Genomic DNA, 12198 nt, shown 5'->3' on the forward strand with positions numbered 1-12198 from the left:
GACCCCATCCCAAAATAAATAGTCTGGAAGTGTAATAGTGTAGTAGTATTTGATGCAACAAAGAAGAATGGTCTCTCACCCATTCAAGGCAAACCTTGCCACAGCTAGCAAAGCCTGGCCGGGATTAAGACGATTGTAAAATCACAGGTACTTTTAGTTTCTCCCCAGGCGTACTGAACTCTCATATTATACCATCTTCTCTCATCCCAACATCTGCTCACTCTGTTATTCTTTCCCATGGTCTCCAGTGCCAAGATGTGTAACACCCTACTTTGGAAAGACCTTGGGAAATTAAAAGATCCTTCAAATAATACACCCTTCTCAGTCTCCCAGGTGACACGTCAGTGGTGTTCCACTTCACTTACTCTAACCTCAGATACCAACCCTGTCCCCCTGAAGGCGTGTCAGATGAATCTCTCCTCATGATACCCAAAGTTTTGATAGGACCTCCCCCTTTCTTCCCCTCCAGAATGGAACTGTGTTACCCCTAGCTAACTGTAGACTAAAAAAGATATTTGTTCCCGGGGGAAAAAAAAAAAGACTTGGAGTGTACCAAGCTTACTCAAGTTGGTATCCTTCCAATCATCTAGGCTGGATGCACACACCTAGTAAGCCATACTTACCTTAGTTCTCTGCAATACATGAGGCACAACATACACACATATATATATATATTCTCCTAAGCACATGACAAGAGAAAGTGCTCCCCAGACCACAGAGGAGAGATGATCCTGGACTTCCACCTCCACTCAATGTGCATTCTCTTTCCTGGAGTGTCTGTTACCCACCCTTCTCAGGGACAACTAACATCCTCAGGAGGAGTGTGTATCAAATAAGTACAATCATCACCATACTGGTGCCTATAATCACCCTGTGAGAAACAGACATTCTGGAAAGGATCCTTGATTCTACCGCGAACAGTCCTTTGGACTGGCCACTAGCTCTGGCTGATGCTCCAGCAATGGTCACTTCTCTCGGAGAACGCACACGCCAGCATCACACCGCTGGGTTCCCATGGATGTTATGACTTCCCAGCTGTCAATGATAGGGTCATAGCATTCAATGCTACTCAGCAGGGAATTCCCATCATATCTGAGTGGAAAAGAAACAAAAGAAGAAATTAAGCTTTTGATTTTTTTGCACGTAAGTCCTTCATCCAGGTTGCCACTGGAGATGTCTCCCCCACCCAAGCTCAATCTCCAACCAAAAATGAGGATTGGATCACACAGACTCTTGCCCAAAAAAATGATGACACTAGCCTGGGTTCTAAATCCTTACCCTGCAATTGCATAGAGTCTCCCCCGAAGCACTGTGGCCCCTACATAGCATCGTGGGGTGGTCATACTAGTGACAGTAGTCCAGGAATCAGTGCGAATGTTGTATGCTTCAACAGAAGAAAGGTGGGCTGTACCATCAAATCCCCCCACCACATAAATATGGTCATTCAGCAGAGCTACCCCTGCACCTGGGGAAAAAGAGGGGATGGCAAATGAATGATACTAAGCCTAGGATCTGAAGCCCAGAAATAAAACATGGTCCCTGATGGCTAGTTCAATTCTAGGGTAACTGAGGGATGTGAACTGGGGCCAGGCAGATCTAGAGTATCTAGTCCAGCACAGGCTGTCCCATCTGTAAGTCCTTTGGCTAGGACGTGAAACAAGCAAAGAAAGATTGAAGTGGTTCTTTTCTTCACCTTCATTAATTCAGAGCTCAATTCCTCTTCATTAGGAAAAAAGAAGAGAGTTAAAAAAAAAAAAGGCAATAAAAGTGGCAGGAAGGAAAGGACTATGTGACTGGTTTTGCAGCAATTTTAACCTATGGAGAGCTAGAACAGCACAGTGCCTTCTCTTCCATTTCTGCCTCCTCCACTTCAAGAGTTTTTTAGTGAAGGTAAATAGCTACCTATGCATTAAAGATTTTATTCAACAAACATTTAATATGCACTACATGCACTAAATTGTATTAGATATTGCAGAATGTAAGGAAGAACATGGACATAAAAAAAATGAATAAAACAAGAAGGATTTTTCCCTCAAATTTATAATCTAATTGAAAGTTTAAGCTGTCTTCATCCGCACTAATACTCAGAAAAAACAGAGGTAAAGAGGAGAATGGAATTTGCCTACTGTTTTACATTGTCTACTGTGAAGTGGGAAATTTAACTCTGACTTACTGATACCCTGTGCTGTGAATGAACCATTACTGAGTATGGCAAGATCTGACAGCACTGTGTTTTGACCCCTCGTAAGTCTGGCTGTCTTACCAGAGCGCTTGATGGCCATCGGTGTAACATTAGTCCAGTGTCCTGTATGGGGATCATATTTCTCAACTGAATTTAAGATATTCAAGCCATCATATCCTCCTGAAACACAAAGTAGACATCATTCCACAGAGAACGGTAAATTCCCGTGTCCACTCCCAGTCTGCCTTTGTCTGAGTGCTTCTACTAATTTCTTTGGTTTCAGGTCTCCCACAGCAGTTCCATTAACCTGAGGAGAAACTGACAGTACTCTATTTTCTGTTTACAAAAAATAGATAACCCTCATTAACAGAAAACATATTGAGCTAGGCCATGGTTTCAGTTGAAGGAAGTCTATGAACCTAATTCTGGTAAAAAGGGATTCCCATACAGTGTCTGCTACCCACTGAGTTCTTTCCTATCCCTGTATCCCAGGCTGAATACCAAGACAGTAGATCACCCCACTGGCCACCACCAGTCCGGCGCCTTCCCGGGCTGTCTGCATATCTCCCAGCATGCTCCACTGATCAATGTTTGGGTCATATCGCTCCATACTGGTATGACGCCTGCTTCCATCAAAGCCTCCAGAGACATAGATCATATCTGCCCAGGATGAACAAATTAGACTATTAGAGTTTGAGAGATTTCTAATAATTCTCTTATCTACAAATTCTTCACAGATCTTTCAAATGTCTGGTAGCAAAATTCAAAGTGTTTTTTATGGGATAAACCAATTAAGTCTAAAAAGAATGGGGCAAGATGGAATCCTCAAAAGCATTTGAAGTCTAGATGGAGTCTGTAAAAATACAACTACCACCAGTTTCCCACCCAGCACGTAGGAATTTGCAGCTTAGTAGTGAGTGCTGAAACAACCATGAAGACTGAATAGCTTTGGTAGCATTAATATTTCCCAAAGCAAAAAGGAGTATTTGACCCTACCAGTCTTCCTCTGTTTCATGCTTCTTCCAGACAACAGGAGAGATATGAAGCCTGATCCATCCACAGGGAAATGAAAACATCACCCTGCACATCAAGCCTACCTCCCAGGGTGGTGGCTCCAGCAAGGCCTCGTCGGACATTCATAGGAGCCACAGAATACCAGACCCCATCCTCATCTGCTGTGTAGTCTAGACATTCCACTGAACTGAGGCGGGAACGGCCATCATAGCCACCAATTACGTAGATCCGGTCATGTAGGGAGACCGAGGCCACATAACGTCTCTTACGTGTGATGCTCTATGGATTTTGGAGAAAAAAGGTACACAGCATTTAAGTCAGATAACTCTTTGGGCATTACCTTTTGCTATACATCCTGTTTTTACCCACAGACCTCTTTGTTTCTTCACCTGTCACCATGAGCCATCCTTTAGACAGTGGTTGATCCTCAAGTGGCTTCTGGCTGTCTGCCTACCGAATGAATACTTTCTTGCTTGTTGTGGTGTTCTTAAAGATGCAATCTTCTACACATTTACCTCCTTCCAAAGTTTTCAAAGAATGTAATGTCCTTCCATTATTTAGTATCTGCCTCCTTTCTACTCCATAGGGCACTGGGCTAACAGACTGATATCCTTCCATGAGTGGAAACTATTCCAGCATTGCTAATCAAAGGGCTAGGATTCTAAGACCCTAAAGGTAAGAGAACTGAGCAAAAAGATGTCTATGTTTTCTGAGAATAATGATTATTGTTCATTAAGCACTGAAATAAGGATGTATCGAAACAGAAAGACCACAAACTTCTGAGTTCAACTGAACACTACTTCAATTTAACACTGACTTCAGTTTAACACAGTATGACCAGTGAAGCATGTTGGGAATTATACAGATGCCAAAATAGTTGTGGCCAGCTGAGTTTCATTTGACACAGGGCCAATCACTTTCCGAAGTCTAATCTTTAGTCAACAACTGTTTAGTACATACCCACTGTGTGCAAGACACTGTTGTAAAGAACACTGTTACTAGGTTTTTCTAGTCTTAGGACTGGATTAGCTATGACCTAGAGTCAGGGAATGAGGACATTTAAGCTCTCTGCCCACAGCTGGTTCTACCATACTTACTGGCAAAAAGCTCCACTCCTGAGTCTTGGGGTCATATTTCTCTACCACATCGATGGGAGACTGCTGGCTTCCAAAGCCCCCGACCACCAGGAGCACTTCATTGGCTCCTAAGGACAAAGGGAGAAAAAGACAGGTTACCTCACCATCGCTGGCTGCGTAGCTACTCACAAGGAAGTATAAGTAGAACAGTACTAGGGTATCTTGTTTGATGTGGCCCAGAGAAGCGATCTGGAATAGGAGATACATTGTAAGGCTGCTTAATAGGAAATTATTTCTTCTTGAGGACTTGACTCTAAAATTTAAATTTCTGGACCACATTAAGACCCCAGAAGGCAAACAGAACATACCACTAAACCATCTCAACCATCTGCATAGCTTTGGCTGACATACTAACTGAGGTCCTAAGTGCACGTGGGAGACTAAAAAGCTCCCTCCCCTCTCAGCCTGGAAAACTCAAATTGGGAGAAAAAGAACATCTCCTAACCTTGTCTCTAAAAAGTTGAGAGTTGAAGCTTAGGAACCAAATGATAGATTTTTTAAAATCTCTTCTCCATGAACTTTTACTTTTCCAATTTAGCCAACTATGTATGTATATGACCATATTCCTTGCCAATTCATCAAAACTGCCAACTGACCATAGATTTGGCTTTAAAAGAGTCTTTTTCTCTATCATTTACCCAAGCTATTTTGACAGCCTTTAGATCCTCTTGTCTTTTCTCCAAGACCTTGTTCTAATAAAATACTCCCTACCATGTCTCTCCATTGAAGAAATCCTTGTGCATCTAGTCTACCAGAACCAATGCAGAAAACGGTTGTTGTTGTTGTTGTTAGGTGGTGTCTAGTTGGTTCTGACTCATAGCAACCCTGTGTACTACAGAACACAACACCGCCTGGTCATGCGTCATCCTCGCTATCATTGTTATGCTTGAGCTCATTGTTGCAGCCACTGTGTCAATCCATCTCATTGAGGGTCTTTCTCTTTTTCGCTGACCTTCTACTTTACCAAGTATGATGTTCTCCAGGGACTGGTCCCTCCTGATAACATGTCCAAAGTATGGGAGACGAAGTCTCACCATCCTTGCTTAAAGAGCATTCTGGCTGTACTTCTTCCAAGACAGATTTGTTCCTTCTTCTGACAGTTCATAGTATATTCGAAAAAAGAGAATGGTTAGGTGGAGCATGTTAGACAATTCAATCTTTAGGAGGGCATTTAGAAGCCTAAGGTGATCTTATAACTAACTTGGACTTGAAATAATACAGCAACTTCAAGCTGACAAGAAATACATCACTAATGAAGTAATGGATCTGACAATTAGCATCAACGGCTGCTAAAATCAATAGGTGGAAAGCTGGTATACTACTTTATAATGGATGAACAATCAGATATTGTGCAATGTGATATAATAAGTACACCACTACCGCCCAGGAAGTATTCTTTCCAAAATACTGAACTGAATTTCATCAAACCTCTAGTTTAACTACCAGTTTAAAGGAAATATAAGGGACAGATAAACATGTTAAGTGACACTACAGGGATGCAAGAAGCAAAACTCAGAATGTGGGAAATTCTACTGGTCAAACAACCTAATTTTTTCGATAAATAAATTGCAAGGAAAAACCAAAGCAGGTGGTGAAACTTATAGATTAAAAGAAACCAGGGAGAGATGTAAACCCAATGCAATGTGTAGACCTTGTCTGGATCCTGATTCGAACAACCTAAGTGTTCAAAAACAAATGATAAAAATTATGAGAAAATTGGTGAAATGTGAACATGTGCTTGATATCTGAAGATAATAAGGAATTAGTTTTTTTTTTAATGTGATAATGGTATTTTGAATATGTGTAATTATATATAAACCAAAAACCAAACCTGTTGCTGCTGAGTCGATTCCGACTCATAGCAACCCCATAGGACAGAGTGGAACTGCCCCATACAGTTTCCAAGGAGTGCCTGGTGGATTTTAACTGCTGACCTTGTGGTTAGCAGCTGAACCCTTAACCACTATGCCACCAGGGTTTCCCTAAATTATTATATATAGATAAGATTATATCGTGTCCAGCATTTGTTTCAAAGTAGACGAAACAAAATAGGTCATGTGTCAAAAAATTGTTGAAAGTGAGTGATGGCTATAGGGGGAACACTACATATGTTAGTTTTTTTTATGTGTGTTTGAAATTTTCTTAACACACACACACACAGTTTATAAACTGAGGAGTTGAATCTCATCTTCTAAGACAGCAGCTGTCTCCTACACTTGACCAATAAGGTAAACGGACCCTTCTCCCAAGTGAGCCAGAAAGTAGGTCTCAGCAGTCAGCTTCTTAGAAAATCAAAGCATTTGAACAAAGGACCCTTTCATATTAGAATAAGTTTATATGTACATAAAATTCTTTCATGCTGGGAGAGGCCAGGGCCAAAAGTTATTTGTTTCTTCCTTTGGAGCACTATTTCCCTGTTCACCTCTTCTTACCCCACCTATTCTATCCCTCTGACTTGAACAGAGAAGGTAAAGCAATTCTTCTATCCAAATACATATACCCCCTTGTAGAAGAGTATGCTAGTGGATGATATCTGTATGAGTCAGAGAATGACAATACTCCACATCAATTTTCGGCTGTAATTTCTGTTGATCTATGTAATTCCCTCTGCATACAGATTAAGTACGGTGAAAGGACACAACCCTGACACACATCTTTCCTGACTTTAAGCCACACGTATCCTCTTGTTCTGGCCGAACGACTGCCTCTTGGTCTATGTACAGGTTCTTCATGAGCACAATTAAGTGTTCTGGAATTCCCATTCTTCATAATGTTATCCATAATTTGTTATGATCCACAATATAACACAGGTAAACATATTTCTGGTATTTTCTGCTTTTAGCCAAGATCCATCTGACATCAGCAATGATATACCTCATTCTACGTCCTCTCCTGAATCCAGCTTGAATTTTTGGCAGTTCCCAGTCTATGTACTGCTGCAACCGCTTTTGAATGATCTTGAGCAAAATTTTACTCATGTGTGATACTGATGATATTGTTTGATAACCTCCACATTCTGTTGGACCACCTTTCTTTGGAATGGGCATAAATATGGATCTGTTCCAGTTAGTTGGCCTGGTAGCTGTCTTCCAAATTTCTTGGCATGGAGTGAGTACCTCCAGCACTGCATCTCTTTGTTGAAATATCTCAATTGGTATTCTGTCAATTCCTGGAGCCTTGTTTTTCACCAATGCCTTCAGTGCAGTTTGGACTTCTTCAGACCTCGGTTCTTGATCATATGCCGCCTCCTGAAATCGTTGAACACTGTCATGGATTGAATCGTGTCCCCCCAAAATACGTGTCGACCTGGTTAGGCCATGATTCCAGTACTGTGTGGCTGTCCTCCATTTTGTGATTTTTTTGTATGTTATAAATCATATAATCTCTGCCTGGGGTTAAAGAGGATTAGGGCAGGATGTAACATGCTTGGTCAGGTCACATCTCTGATCCAATGTAGAGTTTCCCTGTGGTGTGGCCTGTACCACCTTTTATCTTAAAAGAGATAAAAGGGAAGCAAGCAGAGAGTTGGGGACGTCATATCACCAAGAAAGCAGTGCCAGGAGCAGAGCATGTGCTTTGGACTTGGGGTTCCTGTGCAGACAAGCTCCAAGTCCAGGGGAAGACTGGTGACAAGGACCTTCTTCCAGAGCCAACAGAGAGAGAAAGCCTTCCCCTGGAACTGATGCCTTGAATTTGGACTTCTAGCCTACTAGACTGTGAGAAAACAAATTTCTCTGTGTTAAAGCCATCCACTTGTGGTACTTCTGTTAGAACAGCACTAGATGACTAAGACAGATTTTGGTACTGACAGAGTGGGGCACTGCTCTAACAGATACCTAAAACGTGGAAACAGTTTTGACACTGTGAATGGATAGAAGACTCTGAAGAAAGTGAGAACTGCTAACGCTGGAGAAGGCACAGATGGTGAGAAACAGCAGCAGAGGACTGGCAGCAGCAGAACCAGGAGACCAACACCAGACAGTGCTGGAGCTGACCCATGGAGCGACAGACCTGAGTGCCTGTGCGCAGGAAGCTTCCTGACAGAGTGGGGTGCCTCCAGGCACTTATTGGTGGAGCTACAGAGCTTGGAACACTTGCTCCCACAGGGCAGATGCAGCGTGAGGCCCAGGGACCCAGAGGTCAAGGAATACAGGAAGCTGAGCTGCCTCAGTCTCAAAAGGTATGGCCACGACCTCTGGGGTTTCAAAGGGTGGACCCATGGCTTCTGGTGTTTCTGTGGATGGAGTCACCATACAGGTGGTCTAGGAGAATGCTGTACCTAAAGCCAAGGGAGCAGAGTTACCATCCCAGTGGCCCTGGAGGGCGAAACTGAAGCCCAGGGCTGAGGAGCCTCCACTCAGAATCTGGAGAACATGGTCAATACCTAGAGTCCGGAAGGCAGGGCTACTGTGTAAACGGTACCAGAGAACAGAGGATTATTTTCAAAGTCTTGAGGACTAATCCTGTTGGTGTAGTGGTAAAGAGCCACGGCTGCTAACCAAAAGGTCAGCAGTTCAAACCCACCTAGGTGCTCCTTGGAAACTCTATGGGGCAGTTCTACTCTGTCCTACAGGGTTGCTATGAGTCAGAATCGACTCAACAGCTATGGGTTTTTTTTTTTTTTTGAGGGCTAATGTGTTCTGCTGACTTTTTTGGTGCCTGTTATCCCTTCTTTCCCTGCAATTTCTCCCATTTATAATGGAAATGCCTAGCTTGTGCCCGTTCTGCCTTTGTACTTTGGAAGCAGATTAACTTGTGTTCTAGACTTCACAGACAAAGAGGAGTTTTTAGATTTTGGACTTGGAGTCGATTTAAGACTTTTGCTATGATACGATGGGGTGAGTGTGTCTTATGTGTAGCAAGGACATGAGTTTTTGGGGGCCAAAGGGTAGCGTGTCATGGATTGAATTGTGTCCCCCCAAAGTATGTGTCAACTTGTTTAGGCCATGATTCCAGTACCGTGTGGTTGTCCTCCATTTTGTGATTTTCCTATGTGTTATACATCATCATCTCTGCTTATGGTTAAAGAGGATTGGGGTGGGATGTAACACACTTGCTCAGATCACACTCCTGATCCAATGTAAAGGGAGTTTCCCTGGGGTGTGGCCTGCACCACCTTTTATCTTACAAGAGATAAAAGGAAAAGGAAGCAAGCAGAGAGTTGGGGACCTCCTACCACCAAAAATGCAGCACCAGGAACAGAGTGTGTGCTCTGGACTCGGGGTTCCTGTGCAGAGAAGCTCCTAGCCCAGGGGAAGATTGATGGCAGGGACCTTCCTCCAGAGCCAAGAGAGAGAGAAACGCTTCCTTTGGAGCTGATGCCCTGAATTTGGACTTCTAGCCTACCAGATCATGAGAAAAAAAAAAAAAATTCTCTTTGTTAAAGCCATCCACTTGTGGTATTTCTGTTAGAACAGCACTAGATGACTAAGACAAACATCAACCAAGCCTTTCTGCTATGGTGACTCTGTATTCCTCCCATTTTTTTTTGATGCTTCCTTCGATATTTTGCCCATAGAATTCTTCAACATCTCAACTCAAGGCTTGAATTTTTTCTTCAGCTCTTTCAGCTTAAGAAATGCCTAGTGTGTTCCTCCCTTTTGGTTTTCTAACTCCAGGTTTTTCACATTTCATTATAATACTTTATCTTCTTGAGCTGCCCTTTGAAATCTTCTATTCAGCTCATTTACTTCATCATTTCTTCCATTCACTTTAGCTGCTGTAGGTTCAAGAGCAACTTTCTGAGTCTCTTCTGACGTCCATCTTGGTCTTTTCTCTTTTCCATCTTTTTAATGACCTTTTGCTTTCTTCACATATGATGTCCTTGATGTCATTCCACAACTCATCTGGTCTTTAGTCATTAATGTTCAATGCGTCAAATCTATTCTTGAGATGGTCTCTAAATTTAGGTGGGATATACTCAAAGTCATACTTTGGCTCTCGTGGACTTGTTTTAATTTTCTTCAGTTTCAAGCTGAACTTGTAGAAAATACTGAAGTTGTCAAAGATTTACTTGGATCCACAATCAACGCCCATGGAAGCAACAGTCAAGAAACCAAATGATGTATTGCACTGCTGCAAAAGATCTCTTTAAAGAGTTAAAAAACAAAGATATCACTTTGAGGACTAAGGTGCACCTGACCCAAGCCACAGTATTTTTAATTGCCTCCTATGCATGCAAAAACTGGACAATGAATAAAGAAGACTGAAGAAGAATTAATGCCTTTGAATTATGGTGTTGGTGAAGAATACTGAGTCTACCATGGACTGCCAGAAGAATGAGCAAATCTGTCTCGGAAGAAGTACAGCCAGAACGCTCCTTAGAAGGATGGTGAGACTTGTGTCACGTACTTTGGACATATTATCGAAGGATATTTCCTGCAGAAGGACATCAGGTGTGGTAAAGTAGAGGTTCAATGAAAAAGAAGAAGACCCCAATGAGATGGACTGACACAGCGGCTGCAACAATGGGCTCAAACATAGCAACGATTGTGAGGATGGTGCAGAGCCGGGCAGTGTTTCGTTCCGTGGTACACAGGGTCACTATGAGTCGGAACCAACTCAACAGCATCTAACAACAACAACAGTTCCCAGAAAATAAACTAGGGGAAAAAAAAAAAAACCACCTTTTTCCTTTATAATACAATTGCATTTAGGCAGTTCTTGAAGGGTAGGGGCATAGAAGCAGATAGGAGGTATTTAGATCATGCTACAAAACTCAGAGTGCTGACAGTACTTCCTGTTGGTTCAAAGTTTCTTAGCAAACATTCTGGTAACAATACGCCCAGAGCAGAACCTGGACCGAGATGTGTGAGCCACTCTGGGATTTTATGACTGTAGCAGCTGGGGCTCTAGGCCACTGGTTCCCAAACTTCGTCATAAAGGATTCTCTATTATTATTTTCCCGATAGATCCTATGTTTTGAAAGACTGTCTACCAAGTTGACTTTAAGTAATTAAGTCTCCCATTATTGTCGGTAACAACCAACAGAGCTTTTGATAAATATGAGAGCACCAGTATTTTCACACTGAATGGATACAATTTTAGTCAAGTTTGATATCTTTGTTTAGCCCATGTAGCTTTCTCTAGCATAAAAATGATTTTCTTAAAATTTAACCATAATTCCACAAGCTAAAAACACAGCAAAATATAGTATTTTCTTCCAGCCTTGTTTCTAAATATATATAAACATAAATAGGACCACACAGTATTGTATCCTGCTATTTTTATTTCATTCTCCCACAGCATTAGCTAAATGTTTTACTACATGCTTCTATAATATTTTTAGGCATTTCAGTAGTTCACAATTTTAGGTTATAAACAATCACAAATCATCCTGTGATAAATATTCTTGAATATGAAACTTTTCCTGGTTAGTATTATTATTTTTAATTGTGATCTAGGTGAAAGTACACAGAGCAAATTAGTTTCTCATTAAACAGTTAATACAAATTGTTTTGTGACATTGGTTGCCAATCCTGTGACATGTCAACACTGTTCCCTTTTCCACACCAGGTTCCCTGTTTCCATTTGTCCAGTTTTCTTGTCCCTTCCTGCCTTCCCATGTTTGCTTTTGGGCTGGTGTGCCCATTATTAGTCTCATATACATGTTCCTGGTTATTTTCTTAATATAGAAATGAGGAGATTCCTGGAGTGAACATGAAGTTTTAAAAAATCTTCTGATATATAAGATTAGAGTTACATTCTGAGGTTGTACAATTTATACTCCCACCACTACTTTGATATAAAAGTGTCCAATTCAGTCTGTTTCTCTTTAGCACTAGATATTGTCTTTTAATCTTTGATAATGTGGTAGACAAAAGGTTGTATTTATTATTTTAATTCCTATAAGATTGTATTACGAAT

The 12198-nt window shown here is 41.6% G+C and overlaps 1 protein-coding gene across 1 annotated transcript in view; it reads right to left on the reverse strand.

The window, feature by feature from the left end:
• Positions 1-654: 654 nt before the first annotated feature.
• The window catches only part of KLHL12 (kelch like family member 12), a 31911-nt gene continuing 20367 nt past the window's right edge, over positions 655-12198 (reverse strand). The window contains exons 7-12 of the mRNA XM_049858303.1: positions 4294-4400; positions 3280-3475; positions 2684-2842; positions 2264-2362; positions 1279-1465; positions 655-1092 (exon numbers count right to left, since the gene is read on the reverse strand). Of these exons, the coding sequence (XP_049714260.1) occupies positions 966-1092; positions 1279-1465; positions 2264-2362; positions 2684-2842; positions 3280-3475; positions 4294-4400 (875 nt within the window). The 3' untranslated portion in view covers positions 655-965. The remainder of the gene's footprint in view (positions 1093-1278; positions 1466-2263; positions 2363-2683; positions 2843-3279; positions 3476-4293; positions 4401-12198) is intronic.

This window comes from Elephas maximus, chromosome 18 (genome assembly GCF_024166365.1).
Source record: "Elephas maximus indicus isolate mEleMax1 chromosome 18, mEleMax1 primary haplotype, whole genome shotgun sequence".
Taxonomy (NCBI): domain Eukaryota; kingdom Metazoa; phylum Chordata; class Mammalia; order Proboscidea; family Elephantidae; genus Elephas; species Elephas maximus.